This window comes from Orycteropus afer, unplaced genomic scaffold (genome assembly GCF_000298275.1).
Source record: "Orycteropus afer afer isolate SDZICR_OR568_19922 unplaced genomic scaffold, OryAfe1.0 scaffold00655, whole genome shotgun sequence".
Lineage (NCBI taxonomy): Eukaryota > Metazoa > Chordata > Mammalia > Tubulidentata > Orycteropodidae > Orycteropus > Orycteropus afer.
The window spans coordinates 433794-460692 of NW_006922242.1; the positions used below are offsets into that span (position 1 = coordinate 433794).

General features: G+C 39.3%; 1 protein-coding gene across 1 annotated transcript in view; it reads left to right on the forward strand.

Moving 5' to 3' along the window:
• ITGA8 (integrin subunit alpha 8) overlaps positions 1-26899 on the forward strand; it is a 330607-nt gene that overhangs the window by 296288 nt on the left and 7420 nt on the right. Inside the window, exons 27-28 of the mRNA XM_007956731.1 lie at positions 1857-1970; positions 18202-18303. Of these exons, the coding sequence (XP_007954922.1) occupies positions 1857-1970; positions 18202-18303 (216 nt within the window). The remainder of the gene's footprint in view (positions 1-1856; positions 1971-18201; positions 18304-26899) is intronic.

Sequence of the window (26899 nt, forward strand, 5' to 3'; positions counted from 1 at the left end):
CCTACTTCCGTAGTGATACTGCCTCGGAAACCCAAGGAGGGGTCGCTATGAGTCGGGGCCGACTCGACGGCACATAACAACAACAACAACAAGAAGAGTCCTAAGAAACTGAAACAGCAATTCCATGGCTGCCCACAGGAAGATTGCTTTAAAGTCCTTAGGCAAGAGCTTAAATCTCATGTTGTATTTTATGTTCCATTTTATCTCTAAATTACCAGAAAAGTTTATGCATCGTTTCTTCTAAACTCTGTGTTTTCTTAGCTTTTTCCAAAAATATTTGTGGTTTTTGTTTTATTTTGTTCTGTTTTTTAAGGTAACAGGTATGCTTCTACTTGTATGCAAAGGATTTACTTACCTATAATTACTTACTTACATACATGCTGTGGTAGTTAAAACTGTATGTCAACTTGGCTGGGCTGTGGTTTTGAATACTTGGCAGCTGGATGTAGTTATTCCCCTTGATGAGACTGTAATCATTTCCATGGTAGAATCTGCTGTGAGCACCTAATCATTTAAAAGGGAGTTGCCTTAGGGATGTAGCCACTTCCAGTATATATGGAAAAGCCTTGGGAATGGGCTCTAGGTTTCTGGCACATTTTGAGCCCTGTGGCCAGCTGATCTTGGGATTATTCCTGGACTCGAACCAATGGCCTGCCAGTTTTGGAACTGTGCCATTTTACCTAACAACCTTTGATTTGTCAGCCCCAGCAGTTGCATGAGTTTTGAGAAACCTCCAGCTCCAGTGAGCCCTTAAACAGGAGTCAGAGTTGTAGCCCAAGGTCAAGGGGCCTTCACCTAGCCCCTAGAACCAGCACTCTATGAACTTGGACTTCTAGCCTCCTAAACCGTAAGAGAAAAGATTTCTGTTTGTTCAAGCCATCCACTTGTGGTATTTCTGTTATACCAGCATTAGGGAAGCAATGCTTACTTATATACTTCTTCTAAAAATAGAAGTTTTTCTGATGGAGCCTAGTTACCTTTCTGGCCTGGAATTGAACTCATTCCTGTGGCTTCCAGCTAAACAATAGATAGACACACAGGGTGAACATTTTCAATAGGTAGATACACTCCCTGAAACGAGCAATCATGAGAGAACAGAAGGACAGTGCGCAGAGAGAAAGCTTGGAGCAGGAATGCATGAGAAAGAGCGATAAAGGGAAGAGGTAGCTATAGGGAGGAGGTGAGAAGGGAACTGTTACTGGTGATTGCAGTTAATGTCATGAAACAAAATGTGTATGGAAAAAAAAGGTAACAATGGATGTATCTAGTCAACTTTTTTAAGCCACTAAAATTCTTTGAAAGATAGAATTTCACCATTGCCATCTTTAACTCTCCTAGCTTTTCAGTGGCTCTTTTTTTTCTTTCAGAACAGTGCTCTTTATATTTACCATAATCATAATTATGTCTTAGAAGCTTCATTAATACATATCACGTAAATTATCTGTAATAGTTTGGAGGTTCTCGCTGTTGGTATACACTTGCATGAATAACTCCTTCTCTATCTGAAAAAAGGCATGTTCATGAAGCCATGAGAATGGATGGACAACTTAGGACACTTAGCCTATCAGAACAATCAAACTGACAATGAGAGAGATTATTGGCATCACAGCCAGACTGCACTTATATTCAAATTCCCTAAACAATAAGGGAAGAGTATAAAAGTTTTTCCATCAACAGTTAAACTGAAGACTGGTTGTCTCCATTTTAACAGTGCTTTACATTTGTTCTCCATTGAAATTAATGACTTAGTGATTAGGAAATGACTTCTGAGGAAAGAAAAGGTAAACAAACTTACTTCGATGTTGGTGCTCTACCAGAGTTTAAAGACACTGATTTGCTGCTGTTGCTTCTTACAGAATTGTACAAATATTGAGTGCTTAGAAGTCTCCTGTGTGGTGGGACGGTTGGAAGGAGGAGAAAGTGCGGTCCTGAAAATCAGATCACGATTATGGGCTCAAACATTCCTCCAGGTAATAAAACACACAAACACCTCTATACCACTCACATGGAGCCTCTTCTCAAAAGCTCAGCAGAAAGGGTGTTTTTCTTTAAGAGAAGTTTTTCATGGGAATGTCTGTGGAGGAGCTGCACTAAGATCAGCTGGTCAACTTTCCATCAGGTGATGACAGTTAAAATGTAATGAGTCCCTAAGACCTTCAGACAGTAACTTATTCAAACAACTCTCGTTAGTTTACCACTCTATACCCAGCCCATGGTATAGTTGTTGTGTGACACCAGTCAGTTCCAATTCATAGCAACCCCATGTGACAGAGTAAAACTTCCCCATAAGGTGTCCTACACTGTAATTTTTATGGGAGTAGATATGCAGGTCTTTCTCCCACGAAACTGCTGGGTAAGTTCAAACCACCAACCTCTCAGTTAGTAGCTGAGTGCTTCACATTTGCACCACCAAAACTCCTTTCTTCCTGGTATACTAAAAAAAAAAAAAAAAAAAAACTCACTGGCATCTAGTGAATTCTGACTCATAGTGACTCCCTTTGGGTTTCCAATGCAGTAATGGCAGTAGATTGCCTAGTCTTCCTTCTGAGGAGTGGCTGTTGTGTTTGAACTGCCAACCTCTGGCCTTAGGCACTGTGCCACCAGGGCTCCTTTCCTGGTATACTAGGTCTTCAGTAAATACTTGTTAATAAAAGGATGGATGCAAGGATGGGAAGTACAATAACACAAAAATACAAATCAAGTTATATGCACAGAAAAATAAAAATCAGTTGAGATGAGAAAAGTAATGTTGTTGTTGTTATGTGCCGTCGAGTCAGAACCAACTCATAGCAACCCCTCTTTGGGTTTCCAAGGCAGTATCACTACAGTAGATTGCCCAACCTTCCTTCTGAGGAGTGGCTGGTGGGTTTGAACCTCCAGCCTTCTGGTTAACAGTCAAGTGCCTTAGGCACTACCCTACCAGAGCTCCCAAGAAAAGGAATAGTGTCCTAGAAAATTAGTGTTGTAAGATGGTCCTACCAACGTTCTAAGAAGGATAGCAGCTCATTTAAGTTCCAGGCACATGTGATTTATGTGGTGTTTGCTGCTTTGGCTTATCTCTCCTTGGCATCCCTGCACTGCCATGGACAAGTCCTTTAATGTGTGCATTTTAAAAGTTTAAATTTCTCTTGCTATTAAGAAAATGAAAAATTTCCCTTTGCAATGATATATATTCCAAATTTAAATGAATGTACTGTGGTTTGGCCTTATTATTTGAGGATCATTTTTTTATTTAAAAAAAAAAAACTAAATTAAAACTCCCACAATGCCTATTCATTCTTGCTCATATTTTAACTACTAAAAAATTAAAAAAAAAAAAATTTTGCTTGATATGTTTTTCTGTAGAAAAATCAAATGGGAAAAAACAAACCTAAATAAATAAATAAAATGGAACTCTTGTCCTTTGATAAAGTTGTTTACTTAAAGAAAAAATGGTAAGATCCTTTTGAGATTAGTTAATAATAGAGAATCATATAACTCTACATTTTCAAGTTTTCCATGACTTAAAATCCTCTAATAGTCTCACAAATTTTATTTCTCAAATTAAAATGATGAAATTTCAAGTTATTTTTTTAAAGATTGCTGAGAAGAATTTTATGTCACCTCAGGCAGGGTTTCTCATCCTCAGCACTATTGACATTTTCAGCCAGATAATTCTTTGCTGTGAGGGACTGTCCTGTGCACGGTAGGATGTTTAGCAACATCCCTGACCTTACCTACTAGATCCAGATGTTGGCAACCTCCCTCCAAGTTGTGGCATTCAAAAATGTCTCTAGACATTGCCAAATGTCCCCTAAAAAAACTCACCGCCGTCAAGTCAATCGCGACTCATAGTGACCCCTCCTTGGGTTTCCGAGGCAGTATCTCTACAGAAGTAGATTGTTCAACCCTTCCTTCCAAGGAGTGGCTGGTGGGTTTGAACCACCAACCTTCTGGTTACCAGTCACATGCCTTAGGCCCTACTCCACCAAAGCTCCTAAATGTCCCCTAGAGGGCAAAATCACACCTTGTTGAGAACCACTGGTGTAAGTATAGGTTCAATGCCCAGTTTATTTGATTCCTTTTTTTTTTTTTTCCAGTCAAAACATTATTTATTCACTCAACAAATATTTATGGAGCACCTACTATGCAGGGAGGGAGATGGGGATGCTTGTAGATAGGCTGGTCGAAGAAGAATCATGTGAGGAAGTTATATGGAGCTGAGATTGGGGGCACAGAAAGCCCTACAGACAAGAGTCCCAGACTAGCAATTACAAAGGCCCTGATTCGACGGCATATAACAACAACAACAACAACAACGAAGCTAGCACACTTTGAGATTTTCAAGGAACAAAAGAAAATCAGTGTGTTTTTATTACCATAGATACGGCAGAGAAATGTCAGGAAGTATACCAAGGAATGCAGCTTGGATTTTATTCAAGAATTATGGAAAGCCATGAAGGAAATGAATCTAGAAAGTGTTATTTATGATAATTCTGTTTTGGAAAGAAGAGTAAGAATGGATAAATAAATGGAGGCACAGTCTAACAGTTGAATACTACACAGCAGTAAAAATGAATGAATTATTCACACATTAATATGGATGAATTTCAGGGGCATAATATTGCATTAAAAGGCAGGTCAAGTATGATTCCACTTATATAAGCAGGCAGAACTTAATAATATATTGATAAAACTTGAAAAAATAGCAAGGTAATGAAAGCAGAAGATTCAGGAGGGTAGTAGCCTCTCAGAGAAGGGAGGGACGGGCACAAAAGACACTTCAGCTGAGCTAGTAATGTTTCAAAGGTGTTCTGTTGGTGCACGCATGATTAAGCACCAGAAAGGTCACTGTTTTGAACTCACCAGCCCCTCACTCTGCAGAGGAAAGATGAGGCAGTCTGCTTCCATAAAGATTTACAGCCTTGTAAACTGCCCCTGTTAGGCAGTTGTACTGTCCTATAGGGTCATTATGAGTCAGAATCAACTCGACAGCAATGAGTTTTTAAAGTAATGTGTCATTAAAGTCAACAGTAGATATGCAGATATTCATCTTGGGTTTTTTCCCTGTCACCATATAATATAAACAATGATTTATGTTTACTAATATTCAGTACTTGGAAGGAAGATGGGGCAATCTACTTCCGTAGTGATACTGCCTCAGAAACCCAAGGAGGGGTCGCTATGAGTCGCATCCAACTCAACAGCAGTAAGTTTAGTTTTTGGAATATTCAATAAAACTGCCTTTAAAAGGGCAATATCAGAAACAAGGAGATAGTTTGGAAACCACTGCAGTAGTCCAGGGAGAAATGATAGGGAATTAAACTGAGGCAGAACATTAGAGCAAGTGAGACAAGTATGGCTCAGGATTTATTTTAGAGAAAAGTGCAATAGTACTTGGTGAATTTGGTATGAGAGAATGAGGGAAAGAGAGGAATCAAGGATGACTCATAGATTTTTGTCCTAAAACAGCTGGTGAGCAACACTTGGGGAAGCACAGTTTTAGAAGAGTAAGCTAAGAGTTCTATTTTGGACACTGTATTAGTTATCTATTGTTGTTGTTGTTGTTGTTACATGCCGTCGAGTCGGACTCGACTCATAGTGACCCCTCCTTGGGTTTCCGAGGCAGTATCACTACGGTAGTAGATTGCTTCATCTTCTTTCCAAGGAGTGGCTGGTGGGTTTGAACTGCCAGTCTTCTGGTTAGTAGTCAAATGCCTTAGGCACTAAGCTCCCAGAGCTCCCAGTTATCTATAATTCCATAGAAAATTTCCCCAAAACATAGCCGCTTAAACCAGTAGACATTTATTATCTCACTCTGTGGGTCAGGAATCTGGCTGCAAGCTTAGCTGGGTGCTTCTGGCTCAACATCTCTCATGAGGTCATAGCCGAGATATCAGTTATGGCTTGACTGGGCCTGGAGGACCTGTTTACGAGGTGGTTCAAGTACATGTGTGGCAAGTTAGTACTTGTTGTTGGCAGGAAGCCTCAGTTCTTCCCCATCTGGACCTCCCCATAGGGCTTTTTGAGTATCCTCCTAACACAGTGGCTGGCTGGCTTCCCCTAGAGCAAGTGATCCAAGAGAAAGCAATGCTTTCGTGTCTTTTGTGACTTAGTCTTAGAAATCACATTCTGTCATTCCATAATATCCTACTGTCCACTCAAATCAGCCCAGCCCTGTTTTGTGGGCGGGCTCGCAAAGAGCCTACAGACCAGGAGACAAGAACCAATGAGGGCTATATTGGAGGCTGGCTACTACAGATATATTAACTGATTCTTTAACTTCAAACCTTTCAGTAAAAGTTATCTCAAAGCATAAACTATGAAATCTGGATTATCTCTAATCAAATGAATGTTAGAAATAAGTTATATTATTTTAGCCAACACTTTCACATCCCCAGTAACCAAGCCCTATTTCATTTTGCCACAGTAATATAATAATTTCTTCAATCTAGTATACATATACTTCTTAAAATGCCTCACTAGTATGGAGGAAGCAATTAATTAGAACATAAGTGGTTTTAGTTTTATGACTGTATTTTCTCTCTATTCACCAGTTTTATTTATTTTCATCTACTCTGTCATATCACTGACATCTTGGGAAAAATTTTGAACCAGAACAAAAGCAGTGTGATCCTGCAGTTTGAGTAAATATTGGCAAAAGTTTGAATTGAACCTATGGGTGAGCATGCTTTTTAATTTTATATACACATATTTATATATGTGAAATCTACCCATTGGCAAAATTACATGCAAAAAAACTAAGTGGAGACACCAAACTCAAATACTAAGAGTGCTGACCCTGATTTTAATTAGACATAATCTCTTTTCTCTGCCTTCAAAGTAAGCCCTGTGGGTGCCAAGTCAGGTGGCAGAAACTCTTGTTCCCATCCTGCTTGGCTATTGTCAAGGCACTTAACTTTGATGACACTTAGTTTCCTCATTTGTGAAATGAAGGGATTGAACTTTCCATCCTAGAAATCCACTAATTTTATGGACAGCTCACATGGAATCTCTTCTAATAAATTATGGTGTTTATTCTACTTAGCTTAAGTCAGCAATAACGCCATATACTTTATTAATAGCTTCCTTTCACATTATGTTGACACTTCAGTTGACTTTGAGCAGGCCACATCTAAATGGTTCTCTGAATTTAGGGAACAGTCAGCCAGCCTTTCCAAAGAGGTCTAACTATCTGCAAACAGCCAGGTTTCTTTCTTTTGGGTGATTACCCTATGGCTAGACACCAGGATGAATGCTTTTTATATGAGTTATTCATTTCATTTTTATGCAGTCCTATGGGATATATTCTATTATTATCAACTGTAGTTTACAGATGGGTAAACTGAGATTAAGTGGCTTGCCCATGGTCACATAGCTACAAGAAGTAGAATCTGGAGCTCCTGTCTTAAGTATATTACTATATTATACCACTGAAATAACAATTACTATAACTGAGGAGCTCTGGTAGTGTAGCAGTTAAGCCATTTGGCTGCTAACTGAAAGGCCGGTGATTCAAACCCATCAGCCACTCTGCAGAGGAAAGATGACACAATCTGCTTCCATAAAGATTTACAGCCTTGAAAATCCAGTGGGGACAGCTATGAGTCACAATTGACTCAATGGCAATTAGTTTGGTTTTTGAGTTTATACTATAACTAAGGAGCTCTGGTGGTGTAGTGGTTAAAGTATTTGGCTGCTAAACAAAAGGTCGGTGGTTCGAAGCCATCAGCCACTCTGCAGAAGAAAGATGAAGTAGTCTGCTTCTATAAAGATGTACAGTCTTGGAAACCCAATGGGAGTCACTGTGAGTCAGAATTGACTCAATGGCAGTGAATTTGGTTTTTTGGATACTATAAGTAAGGTGTAACTCTGGTGGTACAGTGCTTAAGGCATTTGAGGAGGAATTTGGTTTTTAGTTGTATAAGTAAGGTTACACAAATAGTTAATCACTCAGCTGCTAACTGGAAGTTTGGTGGTTCAAACCCACCCAGAAGCTTTACAGGAGAAAGACCTGACACTCTGCTTCTGTGAAGATTACAGCCAAGAAAACACTACAGGGCAGTTCCACTCTGTCACATGAGGCCACTATGCATGAGAGTCATCTCAAGAGCACCCAACAACAACATACTGTAACTAGGTCTTTGGGTGGCACAAGAAGTTTGTGATCAGTTGCTAAAAGAAGAATTGGTTGGTAGTTTGAACAAACCACAGGAGAAACACCTGGCAATCTGCTTCCACTAAGATTGCAGCCAACAAAACACTATGGAGCAGTTCTACTCTGTAACACATGGGGTTGCCATGAGTCAGTCAGCTCAACACCAACAAGTCTGATCTTATACTGTAACTGCCTGCCACACATTTTATACCATAGTTATTATACTAAACCAAAAAAAAAAAAAAAACACTGCCATTGAGTCAATTCCGACTCGTAGCAACCCCATTGAGTTTCCAAGGCAGTAAATCTTTATGGAAGTGGATTGCCCAGTCTTGCTTCTGCAGAGTGGCTGATGGGTTTGAACTACCAACCTTCTGGTTAGCAGTCAGATACCATAGGTACTGTGGTACCAGAGCTCCTTAATCACTACACTACACATTGCCAAACTCTAACTCCTATGTTATAAATTACTAAACCATAACCACTATATAGAAATTTTTTAAAGACCACATAGGCTTTATAACTTTTATAGACATATACAAATTCCACTTCAGATTCCAGTAAAGAAAACATAACTCTAGAATTGCACTACCTGGTACAATAGTAACAGCTACATGGGACTATGACTACCACATTGGGCAGTGCAGATATAGATCATTTTCATCATTGCAGAAAATTCTATTCAGTACTGGTCTAGAACATAGATTTCCTTCAAAATTACAGTAACGGATATTTTAGTTAATTATCATATGTATGGATATCAACCTGGATTGTGTTTTATTAGGAAATGCATTATATCTTTTCATAAAGTAAGATAAAGGCCTCTTTCACTTTATTATAGTGTCGTCATCCACCTCAAAAGGCAAAATGTTGGCATGCATTTATTAGTTCTACAGTTTCTTTACAGATTGAACAACAACAAAATTTATGTCATTTTAACACCTTGAAAATTTCATAAATCTGAAAATAGTAAATGGCCTTTTCAAATGACATTCTACTGTTCATAAGTAGCATAGAACTCAATAGAGTTTCAATTTTCCTATGTACACAGTATTTTAATTGAATTGTCAAAAGAATGACTGAACCACTTGTATTTCTACTGGTGTTTAGTCTTGCTGATGGTTACTCCGCTTTTTGGTTGTTACTTATCTAAGAGTTGGGGGAGAGGAGACTTAATGGATTCCCAAGCCCACATAGTCTATCTGTTAACCATCATTTTTCCTAGTACTCTGAGCATCATATCCTACTGAAATGAAGGAGAAAAGCTTTCAGTGAAGCATATCAACATCATTACAACACTACAGTCAAGGAAACAATCATTTTTCTTTGACTGCATGCTTGAGTTCTATGCATAAAATTCTATTTCAGCAGTGGCCCATGTAAAGTGAAAAATGCATTCCTATTTTTCTGTTAAAGAAGAAATAATAGTAAATCAAAAGACTTTCCAAACAAGAAGTGTTTAGCATGAGTAGAGTCAGATCAGGGGCATTAATGGTTCAGTGGTAGAATTCTAGCCTTCCATGTAGGTGATTCAGGTTTGATTCTTGGCCAATGCACCTTCATGCACAGCCACTATCCATCTCAAAGTGAAGGCTTATGTGTTCCTGTGATGCTGAAACCTTCAGCAGAGCTTCTAGACCTAAGATGGACTAGGAAGAAACACCTGGTGATCTACTTCGGAAAATCACCCAGTGCAAACCCTATGGATCACAACAATCAAGTCCCATTGTCCATGGGGTCACCATGAGTTGGGGACTGACTCTACAGCAACTAACAACACCACCACCAACAGAGCAGAGCAGAACAATCTGCAGCAACATTCTAAAGTCCTTCCAGGGCATCAGGGCACTTCCAGAGATGCACAGGAGAGTGGCACAAGCCACTTTGTGTTTACCCAAAGCCATATCCCAATTTTCTACACTTCCAGTTTGTGCTTATTTCTGACTTACAAGCCAAATGCCAAACAGGAGTGGTTTATTGTGAATTGTCTCACACAATCCAGAAAGAAGTAAACATTTTCTGCTATCCTAATTCAGGCTTAGGAGCCCTGTTGGCACAAGGTTTGTGCATAGCTGCTAACCAGAAGGTAGGTTATTTGAACCCCAGCAGCTCTGCAGGAGAAGGACCTGGTGATCTGCATGTGTATATATAGCCAAGAAAACCCTATGGAGCAGTTCTACTCTGTCACATGGAGTCAAATTGAGTCAGACCAACTCAACAGCACCCAACAACAGCAACAACCCAGGATAGAGGTCACTCAGTGATGCAACAGTTTACGCTTCACTGCTAACCTAAAGGTTGGAGGTTCAAATCTACCCAGCAGTGCTGTGGAAGAAAGACATGATGATCTGCTTCTGTATAGATTGCAGCCAAGAAAGTCCTATGGAGCAGTTCTATTCTGTAACACATGGCATTACCATGTGTCAAAATCAACTCAATAGCATTGCACCTCAACAACAATCCAGGCTTCAAAGTTTACAATTCTTGGCTGATATGACTTGCTGCATTAGTTTTGTGTCTATCCACATGATGAACATGCAAACTGATCAGAAAAAGATTTTATTTAAGTTAATCCTACAAGATCCCCTCTTCTGTGATTCTTGCTTGAAACAGAGACTTCCTTTGCAGTTTAAAGTTTTGCCCATAATTGCTTAGGTTTTGTCATTTCATAAGGCTTTATTTCTGGTTAATGGTGACTATTTAAGCATGGGCTACATAAAATGCATATGAGGTTAAAAATAATTATCACAAAGAAATTAAGCAGCCAGAACGTGGGTGTGGAAGAGCTCTTCAAGATGCCAGACACACTAGGTATTTAACCAACTAAAAAGCCTTACTCCCCATTTGTTGCCAACTCTATAACTTTTATTAGTACCACGGCCATATGCAAATCCTTGTGCAAAAGTACAAAATAGAGGCAGCCAGTGGGCTGCAAACCACAGTTTTAATGGTGCACTGATGACAGAGGAGTGGAGCCTTTTCTGAGGATTAATAGCTGGCTGGTGCAAATTGAATGTCCAAGGGATTGTCAAGGGATATTAACCCAGCTGGTTTTTCAATCCTAAATTGCCTACAAAATGGCAGTGATTGTTACTGCACCAGTAGATTGCTGTATCGAAGAGGCAGGGTTGTGTTTTTTGTTTGTTTGTTTGTTTTCACATAAGAATAATATAGTTGTAATGTAAAGAGACAACCAAAAGTGTTCAGCTTTAAGCATGGACTCAATAACATCACGGTCCATAATTGTTTCTCATAAATTAAATACTTACCTGTGCCATACCCATGACCTACAACCACAAAGCTAGTATATCTTTGATGTCAACCCAACTGATCGCAGCCTAATAGCCCACATCCGGAAGGAAGATTGGGCAATCTACTTCCATAGTGATACCACCTAGGAAACCCGAGGAGGTATCCCTAGGAGTCAGATCCAACTCAATGACAGTGAGTTTGGTTTGGTTTTTGAGTCCACATTTCCCACTCCTTGCAGCTCCCAAGCATTTTAGAAAAATGAAAAAGTACATCTTTCTGTTGAGAAAGGTGGAAGAGACCTTATTTTTATTATACTTTTTTTTTTATTGTGCTTTGGGTGTAAATTTATAAAGCAAATTTGATTTACATTCAGCAGTTCATGCACATTTGATTTCTCATCCCCAATTACTATCCTCAACCATAAAAAGCTCTCCTCCCCTCTCCTCCCCATGACTACCCCTTCCTGTGCCCTTCTTATCTATGCATTTCTGTCTGTCCAACTTTTCCTCTATGTCAGTGCTGACCCACTGGTGTCTCATGGCTGATTGCTCTAAGAGGGGCATCACCCTGGGGTAGGCGTTCTCCATTTAGAGAACTTATTTTTTGGAGAATAAATTGAAAATAAAAACAGATCAGCCTATGAATTGCATTGTTTATAGGCTATTTGTCTATCACCTAACTTGTTCAGGCCCTAGACTTTGGGTTTGCATCACTAAATCAGGTATCTCCTTATCACCAGCTGTAGCCCTCATCTGATATCATCTTATCTTTCAACTTTCCTAACCTAGTTGATGGAGGAGGGGGCCTAATTCTATCATTGAAAGAATTAAACCTTTGACAGCTAACAACAATCAATAGTCCCTGGGTGATGCAAATGGTTAATGGGCTTGGCTGCTAATGAAAAGGTTGGAAGTTTGAGTCCACCCAGTGGCACCTCAAAAGAGGTCTGGCAATATCCTTCTAGAAAGATTACATACAGCCTTGAGAACCCAACTCAATGGCAACAAATTTGGTTTTTGGGTATGTAGCATTTATTGATTTCTATGGTATGAGTATTCAAGCCAGGCTACCAACATGATGTCACCAAACCCTGACTTGGGAAGAATACCTAGTAGTATACTAACATCCGCCACTTGTCTGACAGTTTGTCATACTGTGGTGGGTTGTGTGTTGCTGTGAGGCAGGAGGCTATGCTACCAGTATATCAAATACCAGCAGGGTCAACAATGGTGGACAGGTTTCAGTGGAGCTTCTAGGCTAAGACAGACTCAGAAGAAAGAAGGGGGGCCATCCACTTCTTGAAGAATTGGCCAGTGAAAACATTATGAATAGCAATGAAACAGTCTGATATATTACTAGAAAACTTTATGAATAGCCCTGAAACATTGCCTGATATAGTGCCGGAAGATGAGCCCCCTCAGGTCGGAAGGTACTCAAAATACGACTGGGGAAGAGCTGCCTCCTCAGAGTAGAGCCGACCTTAATGACGTGGATGGAGTAAAGCTTTCGGAACCCTTGTTTGCTGATGTGGCATGACTCAAAATGGGAAGGACCATTCCCTGGAGGAGGATATCATGCTTGGTAAAGTGGAGGGTCAGTGAAGAAGGGGAAGGCCCTCAATGAGATGGATGGACATAGTGGCTGCAACGATAGGCTGAGGTATAGCAAGGATTGTGGGGTTGGTATGAGCATTTGTTACCTTTTAAAAATATAACTTACTTTAATTTTAAGTTTATGTAATTATTTCCTTTTTTTTTTTCCTAAGTATCAGTTTTGTTTTTTAATTGTGATTTGGGTGAAAGTTTATAGAGAAAATTGGTTTTCCATTAAAAAATCCATACACATTCTGTTTTGTGACATTTACTTCAATATCTACACTGTAAAAACATTCTTCCCTGTACTCACCCCTTCTCTTCATTCTTCCCATCCCCTCTCACCTTCATAGCTCTATCCCTGGAAAAAATGCTGTCCTCTTGATCTCATATGCTTACCCTGTGATTTATAGTTTTCTTCCCAAGTTTAGAAAGTCACTTCTATCTTGTAGTTGTCTTGATTTCTCTACCATCTAGAAGTTCTGTAATTACACACTTTTTCCCTCTTTTTGGTTTGTAGTTGTCCTCATTTGTCAATTGAGGTCTCTGGTTCCCTGTTTACAATCTTGTAGGCTTATTTACTTTGGATACTTCCGTAGCTGGGTTGGTTTCTGGGTTATATCATCGTGTGTGTTAATGGTCAGTTGTTGTTGGCTATTGTTGCTTCTCTGTCCAAAGGGTTCCCTTTAGCATCTCTTATAAGGTTGATGTGGTTTTAACAAATTCCCTTACTTTCTGCTTATCTGGAAATGTCCTAATTTCACCATCATATTTGAGGGAAATTTTGCTGGGTACATAATTCTTGGTGGGAAATTTTTCTTTTTCAGGGTTTGATATATACCATCCCATGTCTTCTCACCTGCATGGTTTCTGTTGAGAAGTCTGAGCTTACTTTTATTGGTTGCCCCTTATAGGTAACTTTTCATACCAGGAAAATTCTCTTCCAACAAATCTTCAACAATTTTCTCTGTGGTTTTATTTGTCTCTTCCTGTTCTGGAATTCCAGTGACATGTAGGTTATTCCTTTTAATGGTATCCCACATGAACCTTAGGCTTTCTTCATTTTGTTTTGCTCTTTTTTCTGATTGATCCCTTTCCAAAGAAGCGTTCAATCTCCCTAATTCTGTCTTCCATTGATTCAATCCTGCTCCTTTGCCCATTCAATGTCTTATCTATTTCTGAAAATTTAGTATTAATCTTCTGGATTCTTGTGTATAGATTTTGTATCATTTCTAATTTTTCATTTATTTTGTCGTTTTGTTCTTGTATTGTATTTTGAAATTGTTCTAGGGGTTCCTCTCTGTTTTCCTTGATCTGTCTCTCAATTCATTGAAGATACCTAAATACAATTTTTTTTAATTCCTTATCAGGGAGTCCAATGCTGTGACTTCCTCAGAGATCTGTTTTAACACTGTATCCTGGTCCCTTGTTTCTCCTGATTTATCTTGCTTCTTTGTGATGCTCTGTTGTCTCCGAGGCATTGTGACATTTTTGTGTTTATATTTAATTGGTGATTGTATGTTGGAGTGACTTGCCCACGATTTTCGTTTTCTTTGTTTTGTTTGTATATTATCTACACCAGCAGGGTACTGTGCTGTGCTCCTCTGTTCACTGGTTGACAGCACATATACACTCACCATCTGTCTCCTTTCCTGTTGTCAGCCTCTCATATGTCCCTGCCAACCTTGGCAAACAGAACCTATTCTTAGGTCCCTGGAATCCAAATGGGAATGCTATCACTTTAAAATCCAAAATGGTTGCAACTTGTAAATATTCAAAATGGCTGCACTCTGGGTCACTTTAAATATCCAAAATGGCCACCACTTGTAAACATTCACAATGGCAACACCCTCGTTCACTTCAAATATCCAAAATGACTGCCATGTGTAAACGATCAAAATGGCTGCACTCTCCGGATAGCAGAAAGTCAACAGCTCAGCTTGTCTCCCTCCTTGCTGTTTCCCTTCCTAGTCATAGGCCATCAGTGCAGTTGTCCCTGCAGACCTTGATGACCAGGGCTGATCTTTAGGTGAATTCTCAGGTCCCAACACAACTTGGAAACATTCAGGCTGTTGGTCCCATCAGAGTAGCTGACAGTCCACAGCTCCAACCATCTCTGTACTCACTGTTTTCGTTCAGGTTTTTCCACTAGTTGGTGCCTAATCCACTTTTGTATAGTTCCTTTCAAAGCTCAGGGCTCTAGGATTATCTTCTGTATCTCTGTAAATTGGTTTTTCTTTTCTTTGTTGAAGAGGGTCTGTGTCATTTATATGCCTATTCCTCCATCTTACCGGGAGTCCCTTGATCTCATAAGATTGATTGTTGCAATGAGAGCATACCCTCCTGATGTTACTGTTCACCTTATAGGTCTCTATATGGTTGCTAGTTGAGTCTTGGGGGTTAAGTTCAATTCCTAGCTTGAAGGGTGTCTAAGGGTCATAGTCTTAAGGGTTGTACCAGTCCTCATCAGGCCAGTAATCCTGGTCTTTTTTATGATTTGGAGTTTAGTTCTACATTTCCCCCCACTCTATCCAGGACCATTTTCTGTGATTGTTTTTAGTGTGGTCAGCAGTGGTAGCCTGGTCTTACAGTCGTGGAGGCTGGGGTTCACATGCTCCATTAGTCCTTTGGACTAATCATTTCCCTTGTCTTTGATTTTCTTCATTCTTCTTTGCTCCAGACAGGCCGAGACCAGTAGTTGCACCTTAGGTGGCCAATCACAACTTTTAAGACCCTAGTCACTACTTACCAAAGTAGGATGTGGAACTCACCCACGAATATATATAGACTTGATAGAGGCTATATCTACCTATGGGAGCACTGGTAGCATAGTGCCTAAGACTGGCAGTTCAAACCCACCAGCCACTCCTCAGAAGGAAGATGGGGCAATCTACTTCCGTAGTGATACTGCCTCGGAAACCCAAGGAGGGGTTGCTGTGAGTCGAGTCTGACTCGACGGCACATAACAACAACATATCTACCTATATAATTATTTCTTAAGAGTAGCTCTGTTTAACATCCTGCACACAAAATTCATGAAATTTTAATGATCAGCTTTCAAGAGCCAGAATGAATGACTGCAACACACCATTAAACCAAACCAAACTCACTGCCATGGAGTCAGACCCAACTCACAGCGACCCCTCTTTGGGTTTCCAAGGTGGTATCACAATGGAAGTAGATTGCCCAATCTTCCTTCCGAGGAGTGGCTGGTGGATTTGAACAGCCAGGCTTCTGGTTAGCAGTCAAGTGCCTTAGGCACTATAACACCAGAGCTCCTAACACACCATTAAGTAGATCTAATCCTTATCTCAATATAAATGGAAGGAGAGCAACAGAAGCTTAAGTTTTCAAAATTGCTTACCCTGAGTTACTCTACAATAGTTCACCTCTGATTTCAATCAACAATTAATATGAGAACCATTTAAACAAAGTGGATTTTTGCTGAAAAGTTCTGCCAAACATAGTGGATAGCACTAGGTCAGTGATTCTTTTTTTAATTGTTATTTATTTATTTATTTATTTACATTGTGATTTGGGTGAAAATTTACAGAGCAAATTCACTTTCCATACAATGTTTTGTTTAGTATGTATGTAATTCACATACACTTTGTCTTATGACATTGACTACAGTTTACCACATGCAACAGCTCCCCTCCCACTTCCTCCCCATAGTTACCTCTTCCCTGTGTCCATGCACCCCTGCCCCCTGAGCTGTCTCCCTATGCATAAACAGCCCTTCTTTCTCCCATGATTGTTCTCTCCAAGGAGTGTATCTACCTCAGGTAAGTGTTCACCTCATATGCTTGTCTTTTGTTTGGCTGGAAGCCACAAGTGTGGGTTCAATTCCAGACCTGAAAGGCAGCTAGGAGCCATAGTCTCAGCGGTTCCACCGGGCTCTATCAGACCAGCAAACATGGTCCCCCTTTTTATTTTCCCAAAAGTTTTTGAGTTTTGTTCCACATTGTTCTCCCTCTCTATCCAGGATCTCCTACATAGATCCCTCTCCAAGTAGTTGACAGTGGTAGCCGGGCACTATCTAGTTCTTCTGGTCTCATAGTTGTATAGGTTGCAGATCAGATGGTGTACCAGTCACTAGGACTAATTGTTTCCATGAATCTTTGGTTTTCTTCATTCTTCTTTGCTCTGGACAAGGAGAGACCCATAATTGCATCTAGATGGCTGCTTGCAAGCTTTTCAGATCCCAGTCGCTACTTGCCAAAGTGGGAGGTGGAACAATGTTTTGTTTAGTATGTTATGCCAATTGAGTTTGATATCCCCTGCAACTATGGTCCCAAGCCCGCAGGTTCAACTACTCAGGACCTCTGGGTAGCTGGCTGTCACCAAGAAATAACTATAGCCTTGTCCCTTGTCAACTCTACTATACACCTGGGAATTCTTATAGATCATACACATACACTGACAGGACCATTGTCTGCCAATCCTATACATGGTCTTGGTTACACTCCCCGCTTTTTAGACATTCAGCCCATCCACACATCTATCCACCTGTATATCCATGTTAGGTCAGTGATTCTTAACTAGGTCGGATTTGCCCCCCAGGAAACATTTGACAATGACTAGAAATATTTTAGTTGTCACAGCTGGAGGAAGGGTGCTACTGGCATCTAGTGTGTAGAGGCCAGGGATACTGTTAAACATCCTACAATGCACAGAGCTGACCCAACAATAAAAAATGATCCAATCCAAAATGTCAATATTGACAACGTTGAAAAACTCTGTAGTGCGTTAAGTCTTCTATATAAGGTCAAACGTGATATGTTTCTTTATAAGTCAGTGCCAGTCTCGCTCCTTAAAGCTGACCTATTTCCCTCTATCAGATAGCAAAAACTCTATAGCTCACTAGTTAGCTATAGTCTTCCCTTTCTTCTCCAGTAGCAGTAACTATGTAAGCCCTTGTGCTTGCCGCTTTTCATGACTGATTTTCTACTTCTGTTGTAACCTTATTGTACACATGTCTTTTATTAATATAGCAGATTCTCTTTAGAAATAGGAAAGGGGTAAATGGTTGGATGTTTGGGTGGTGGGTGGGTGGATGGATGGATGGATGGACAGATGAAAGGCAAAAGGAAGTAAAAGAAAAGAAGGAGGAAATTTTCCTTTTGAAATGGAAAATACTGAAAACAACTGGGTGGATGCCAGCATTGCTTTTAAAAGCTTTATATGGAATACATTTAAGTAAAATGTTTTTACTTTCAGAGAAAAAATGATCCCTATGCTCTTGCATCCCTGGTGTCCTTTGAAGTTAAGAAGATGCCTTATAAAGATCAGCCAGCAAAACTCCCACAAGGAAACATAGCAGTGAGTATCTTTAATATATATATAGGCCAAATAATTAAGTTGAAATGATTTTTTTTAATCACTGTTCAACTCATGCTGGATGTGTTTACACTGACTTGAGAAGTTTCCCTCTTCAAAACACTGTTTTCATATTTTAGTCTGGAAATTCCCTAGAGCTGATTTTTAAACTTTCCATATAAATTTCCATCCAAAAAATTACAGGATAAGACTAATGCCATTTTTTAATCAAGCCATTTGAAATCCAGATAGCAATGATTGTTATAATGAAATCATACTGAATTCTTATAATTTTAAAGACAGTGTTCTGAGTCAAATGGGAAGGGAAAAAGAGCCTCTTCCTTGGGGAAAATCCACCTAGGACCAGGTATGTAACCTTGGCCAATCATTTTTCCTTTCTATGCAAAGAACCCTAATTTCCTGGAAAAAAGATTGCACTGTGAGCTACATTTGCATTAATTTTTTCTTATGAAGCTATTAGATGTTGTTGTGTTAGTTGCTATGGAGTTGGTACCAACTTATGGTGACCCCATGTGTGCCAAATAGAAGTACATCATAGTGTTTTCAAGGCTTTCAAAAGCAGATTGCCAAGCCTATCTTCCAAGGTGCCGTTGTTAAAATCAAACACAGACTGTTTGCACCACCCAGGACTCTATTATTAGATGTTAAAAAAATAAAGCAAACTCAAGTCAGTCCCAACTCATAGTGACCCCTCCTTGGGTTTCTGAGGCAGTATCTCTATGGAAGTAGATTGCCAGTCTTCCTTCCAAGGAGTGGCTGGTAGGTTTGAACCACTAGCCTTCTGATTAGAACTCAAATGCCTTAGGGACTATGCCACCAAAGCTCCCATTATCACTCTAGGTAAGAAGGACCTGGGACAAGAGTTCACATTGTTGTTGCTGTTGTTATATGCCCTCGAGTCAGCCCCAACTCATAGCGACCCCTCCTTGGGTTGCCGAGGCACTACCACTACGGAAGTAGATTGCCCAACCTTCCTTCCGAGGAGTAGCTGGTGGGTTTGAACCTCCAGCCTTCTGGTTAGCAGTCAAGTGCCTCAGGCACTATGCTACCAGAGCTCTCAAAGTTCACATTAGAGATTATAAATATCTGTTGAATGACCAAAAGATGAATGCTTGAATCTTACTGCTTTCCAGAGTTCTAGCTCTGATCATGTTCACATACAACTTTAAAGGCAGAGTTTTGGTAACAGTGCTTGCTTATCCACTTTCATTCACTCCTTGTTTCTCTCTGCATGGCCATGCCAGGTTGCTGACGATGACAGAGATTGTGCTGTCACAGACATTTGGGTGTCAGTAACATCTAATAATATTATTAGTAGTAATATTAAGGTTCAAGCATTCATCTTTTGGTCATTGAACAGATATTTACAGTCTCTAACATGAACTCAGGAGCTCTGGTGGTGTAGTGCCTAAGGCATTTGACTGCTAACCAGAAGGCTGGCAGTTCAAACCCACCAGCCACTCCTTGAAAGAAAGACTGGGCAATCTACTTCCATAGAGATACTGCCTCGGAAACTCAGGGAGGGGTCGTTGTGAGTCTAGACCGACTTGAGGGCAGTGAGTGAGTAATGTGAACTCTTGTCCCAGGTCCTTGTTACTTAGAGTGTATTTTGCAGATCAGGAGCATCAACATCACCTGGGAGGCTGTTAGAAGCATAGACTCAGGAAACACTCCAGACCTACTGAGTCAGAATTTGTGTCTTAAAAAGTTCTCAGATGATCCATATGCACAGTAAAGTTTGGGAAACACTGCTTTAAATGGTATATAAGTGATTACTATCAGCCTCAAAACCAAAAACCAAAAACCAAACTAACTGCTGTTGAGTCAGATCCAACTTGCAGCAACCCCTCCTTGAGTTTCCAAGGCAGTAGTGTCACTACAGAAGTAGATTGCCCAACCTTCCTTCCGAGGAGTGGCTGGTGGGTTTGAAGCCCCACCCTTCTGGTTAGCAGTCAAATGCCTTAGGCACTATGCCACCAGAGTTCCCCTTATCAGCCTAATTCTTAAAAATTAGTTGTTAATTTTTAATCTATCTCACCTAATCTAAGGAGCTCTGGTGGCACAACGATTAAAGCCCTAGGCTGCTAACTAAACAGTCGGCACTTTGAACACACCAGCTGCTTCATGGAAGAAAAGACCTGGCAGTCTGCTCCTATAAAGATTATAGCCTAGGAAACCCTATGGGGCAGTTCTACTGTATCCTATAGAGTCACTGTGAGTCAAAATCAACTCAGCAAGAAGGGTTTATAGGGGTAGGGCCCTGGCACTGTGTTTAAAAGCTCTGATTCTGAAGTGAAGCCAGCATTGAGAATCTCTGGCATAGGTAGGTGGCACAGAGGAAAGTTCAAGGCAGGGTCCCAAGGAGGAACAGATTACCTGGGCTTCATCCTGGCTCAGTCTGGCTCCCACTATGAGGCCTTGGGGAAGTCACTTTACTTCCTTGAGGCTGCTTATGTACATCTGATGAATTGTCAGGATTAATAAATTTATGTCTATAAAGCCCTGGTGTTATACCTGAAACAAGGTATGTCTCAATAAATTTTAGCAACCTTCTCAAAATATCTTACATTCTTTAGCTAAATCACATACACCCAAATTGGAAATGGCAATTAAAATTTACGTGGTCAAAATATTTCAGTAAATCTTGGTGGTATTTTAAAGTAAGTGCTGCCACATCTTTCTTCATTTAGATCACCACTCTTTCTCTCATGAGATGTCTGCTGTAGTTTGGATTTATGTTCAACTTAGAAAACAGAGGCTTGGGTTTTTAATATAGAGCGTTCGTCCAAAGAGGTTCAAAGACTTGTAGTTCTAAGGGAGATAAATCTAGGCCTTTTTTGTTTTCTCTGAGCATGTGTTCCATAACAGAAACACATGTTAGCATTGATTCCGTCAACAGTATTGCATCTTTCTGTGCTGGCCACAGGTGACAGCCTGATGTTCTCCACTCATCTCAAAAGATCCACGAAATGATCACATACATGCTTCCCCACCCCCTCACCCCTTTACTGTATTAGAAAAATGAAGAAAGAAGTCTTGTTATCTGATGTTGATGATTTACCACACATTTATGTAAAGGTTAGTGGAAAAACGTTTAGGAATGAAGGTGCTTTCAAGACTCCCAATGGTGGCTAACTAGAGATCTTACCAGTATAAAGTTATATAATATGTGAAATCGGTCTTGCTGTAGCTTGATTTGAGTGCTGGCAGGCGTATTCAATAGTGATTTGTTCTCAAGGTCTTGTCATTTATATCTTGTGAAAAGAGTCCGGGAGAAGGGGAAATTAAGGTCTAGAATCAGTTGGAATAGGTAGTTTGAGAATCATCAGAGCTCCAATCCATACTTTGCAAATGGTGAAAACGTCTCAGTTCCTTCTTAATAAGATTTATTTGTCTTCCTAGTAAGAGATCCTGTGTGTGGGATGATTAGTTTGTTTGTATTTCCTTTTCAGAGTGGTCATGATTCAACCATATCTTGAGGCGTACATAAGCCTTGCATATTGAAGAAAATAGCAACCCTCATCTGTTATTTGCACACTATTTGTGTTTGTAACAAATGAATTCCTCATGCAACGTGACGCATGTCATGTTCCGAGGTGAGGGAAAGGTTGCACAATGCAAAGGAGTATGACTAAATATTTAATCATTACAGCCCAGCCCCCTCCCCCCAAAAAAAGAGTTATTGAGTTCATTGAACACTTTCTTTGACTCACTAATGAATTTTGGCATTTATATGCCATGCAACTAAACATTACTTAAAGTACATCTAGAGGAGAGTATTATTGTCTGGTTTAATTCCAAAGGTGGTTATTATAAAATATTTCATGAAAATCCTTGTTTAAAAGCTCACCCGTAAACTGTGTATTCATTTGGTTTTGAAACTTGTTAGCTCTGATTCAGTACCTTAAAATGTAATAATGCATGTATTAAACAATTGTTTAGAGTTCAAACTTATGGTAGGGACTACTTGTTTCTCAGTGGCTATTTAAATGTTAACAAAATGTGTGTTCAGCTGGTCCATTTTAAGTTATGATTTTGTTCAAAATGGTACTATAGGTAAGTTGTCTTGGTATATTTATTTTAAACATTCTTGTGACCCCAATGAAGTATGTTTACACAAGATTTTGTGATATATAAATACAAATGTCAACATTAATTATGGTTGCAAATACAAGGGAGCTTTTTCCTTTTACCTTGGTACTTGGTCAAAATATACAAAAACATATCATAAATGTCAATGATAAAATGTAGGCATATTAAAGGTTTATTTATGGTCTTTCAACTTAATAAAGAACAATAAGATTTATGGCATGATGTAGGTAAGATTAGATTTCCCTTTCTTAGTATCACTTTAAGAAAATCTAAACCATTTACAAGGAACCATGGAGGCTAAGTAGTTAAGCACTTGGCTGCTAACCAAAAGGTCGGCAGTTCTAACCCATCGAACCCACCAGCCATTCCACAGAAGAAAGATGTGGCAATCTGCTTCAGTAGACTTACAGCCTTGGAAACCCTATTCTGTCCTACAAGGTTGCTATGAGTTGAAATTGACTCAACAGCAATGGGTAAACCATTTATAATTTGTGAGTCCCACCTTCTAAACTTGCAAATAATAATACCAAGTAAATTGTTAAAATTTTTACACTATTTCTTTAGTTATCTATAATTCTTGACAAATAAAAATAAAAGTTTAGTAGTTGGTAGCAATTTCATTTTTCTCCCTAAGTTTTAAATAGTTATTCAACAGTAACTTTCTTTCTTAAAGCAGTTGAAATATCTAATCACATCAAGCTGAGTTCTTAAAATAAACCTTTATTCTTAAATCCACTCTATCTTCTGCCTTGGGCCCACCTTATGGGTGCAAGAATCTTAAAATAAGGGACTTTGACAATTATACAGAATGCTCTAGAGTTCATCTGTTCAGTATGGTTGCTATAAAGCCACATGTGGACATTGAGTATGTGAAATGGGGCTAGTGTAACTCAAGAACTGAATATATAATTTTATTTCACTTAAATTAATTCAAATGTAAACTTAAAAACTCAAGCAGTATAAAATACTTTCCCCTTAAACACAACTTTATATTTTTGGTAGGACTACATTTCACTTTAACCATTGAAAATTTAGAATCTGAATTATGTCTTCAAGTGTAAAATTTTCCAGTTGTCATTGAGTCAGCTCTGCCTCATGGTGACCCCATGTGTTTCAGAGTAGAACTGTGCTCCGTGGGGTCTTCACTGGCTGATTATTTTTTTAAAGTAGATCATCAGACCTTTCTTCCAAGGCTCTTCTGGGTGGATTCAATGTCTACTTTCTGGTTAGAAGACAAGCACATTAATTATTTTCTTTACACCACCTAGAGACTCCACTGGATTTTAGCACCTTAGTATAAAATAATAATGTAAAATATCTCATTCATATTTTTATATCAATTATCTATTGATAATAGTGTTTATATTTAAGGTTAAATACAGTTTAGTATTAAAATTAATGTTACTTGTTTCTTACTACTCTTTTTAATGTGGCTACTAGAAAAGTTAAAATTGTACATGTGGTTTGCATTATATTTCTATTGGACAGCACTGATCTAGAGCAGGATTACAGGAAGGTTCCAGCTTGGTGTGGCTGCTAATAACCATACAGTTTCAGAGAACCTAGTGTAATAAATATTACTTGAAATTAATAAAAAATTCTTAATATAAATCAGTGTTCGGTTATTAGAGATTCAAAAAAATCATAACTGTTTTCTCATTATTTATTATCCAATAGATACTTCAATCTAAGCTTCTTGTGAGCTTGTCAAAATGAGCTGCAAGGCAAATATAAGTGTTAGAAACAGCAAAGTTTTAATGATTATCATTACCTCATTTCTTAGCTAAATTTCCCCAGAACCATTCTGCAATTTTCCATGGCAGTAATAAGTATTTAAATAGCAAGCCTTGGTCCTAAAAACTCATCAGTTATCTATAAACAGAGCATTAAATTTTAGGAATATCTTTACTTTCCTGATTTCCACCTCCAGATGAAATGCCCCATTGCATTTACAGATGTGAATAATGTCACATGACTCCCTAATCAGTGTTATACAGAAAGACCTCTCTTTCTGAGGCATAAATAAACCAAACCAAAACAGTTGTCATCAAGTCGATTCCAATTCACAGCAAACTCTTGCATGTCAAAACTGTTCTCCATAGGGTTTCCAAGGCTGTGATCTGTCAGAAGCCGATCACAAGGCCTTTCTTCCCAGGTACCTCTGGCTGGGTTCAAACTATCAACCTTTTAGTTAGGAGCCCAGTGCTTAACCATTTTCATCACCCAGGGACTCAAAAGGACATAAATGGGACTCTTCGATGATCTGTTCCATTCATCTCTTTGTCTCTTTCCAGTACCTGTCACCTATCTTCTCTGAACTGGAAATCTGAAGAAATGTTCTGCATCATATCCAAATACTGTTGGTTTTCTGTATTGTTACTATCTGTAGTATAGTGACTTCTCTACTATGCAACAAATAGTAGCCTAGATAAGTTCAGGAAAACACTAGGACGGGGGTGTGGGAGAGAGATCACATGGGTGTTTGATGGCAGAAAAAGTAAGGAGGAGTCATTCTCAGTTTGCACTCTTTTACGATTCTTGTAGCCCTTCATTTTAGTGGATTCTATCTAATGACATGTAAGAAATGTGTCTAACTTGCATAATTCTAATATAGTAAGTGTCCCTTAGTAGAGCTAACAGTTAAGCATTTGACTACCAGGTAAAATAGTGGTTCAAACCCACCCAGGGGCTCTCGAAAGACAGGTCTGGTAATCTGCTTCCTTGAATACACTGTGGAGCAGTTCTACTCTGCACACATGAGGTCACTATGACTTGAAATAGACTCAGTGACAACTAACAACAACAACATTTTAAAGTACACAGATAAAAGCTATGAAGAAGTATTTCAAAATGAACATGATGTCTCTGGAATCAGATTGACTAAAGTTTTGATCATGAGAATTTCAGATTTGGGGAACTAAAAAGGGCAATAGTGACAATGTTTTTACAGGCGTTTTTTTTTTTAAAGACTTGTCAGAATCCTTGAAGCTAGTGTAAATGACTAGCCATCCAGTTTCGTAAGTATTACCTGAAACATTGTTCTCTCCTTCAAGAGACACTAATAAGCATATTTAATGCTTTATTTGTACTTTTGCATCACTGCTGCAAAACACCCAGAACCCTTCACAAATCTTTATTAGCTTTCTGTAAACAACTTTCCTCCTTGTTTCTACAGATAGACCATTTTTATAGACCATCTATCAAACACTGCGATAGCCAAGTGGCAAAGGAGCCTAGCAAAGTACTCAGTGATGGTCCATGCTCTCCATTCCTTTTCTTTTTATTAAACTAACATTTTGAATCTTCTATGGCCCTTGTTTGCAACTTCTTTAGTGTTTTTTCACTTACAAAACTAGGGTATGTTTAACAGGAAACAGCAGGAGGTGACATGAAATATCAGTTACGTAAATCAGAACTGGGAAAACTGAGAAGCATCTGTTACCTGTCTTATCATGAATTGCCTATTAGAAAATTTTGGCAAGCTCTAACACTGCAGAAAATATAGACCAGAACTATGTTGATTTCTCAGTGGATTTGGAGCCTTGGGGGAAAGAATCATTTATAAGCAACTTCAGAATTTTCTGTGGCTCTCTATTTTTCCTCAGTAGAGTTCCTGGGTAGCACAGACAGTTAAGCACTTGACTACTAACCGGAAGGTTGGCAGTTGGAACCTTCTCAGAGGCACCTTGGAGGAAGGGCTGGTGATCTACTTTCAAGAGTTCACAGCTTTGAAAGCACTGTGGAGTGCAAGTATATTTTGCAACAGACGGGTTTACTGTGAGCCAGAATTGACTTGGTGGTGTAAGTGGTCATTACTGTCCCTTTTGGGTCCAAAATGTTGAAATTCTCATTACCAGTATTGTGTCAAGCTACTCCCATTAACATTAGGATCACTTTAAAATCCACTTCATGCATTTTCTGACTACCTTAAAATGTTAGGATTGTACACTGATTTTATAAATGTCATTAGATATCAGTCAGTAAAAGGAAGGGACATAAAGATAAATGTCTAGTTCCCAAATTGTTTGGGTAGCCATGATCATGCAAAGGATTATTTTAGAATAAATTACTAAGGGAGCGGAAGATGGCGGACTAGATAGAAGGACTGCACAGACCCTCTTCAACAAAGAAAAGGAAAACCAATTGACACATACACAGAAGTTATTCTTGGACCCCTGAGCCTTGAAGAGAAGGATTCAGAAGTAGACTAAACCCCAACTAGCAGAAGAATTTGTGTGAAAATACCAAAAAAGGAGATATACAGAGCTGCCGTCTGGCAGGGACCTGAGCTCCCGTGACTACACAAACGACCTGGACACTCCCGAGTGGCGGTAGGACTTAAGAATTAATGTAAAAATCCCCTGCAAGCCAGGGTCCGTGTGCAGAACTTTGTACAGTGGCAAGGGAACAAACTGAGGAAGGTGAAGAGAAAGGTGGGCTGAGTGGCGGACTTTTATCGGTCCGGAGGGCGCCGCCATGTTGTACG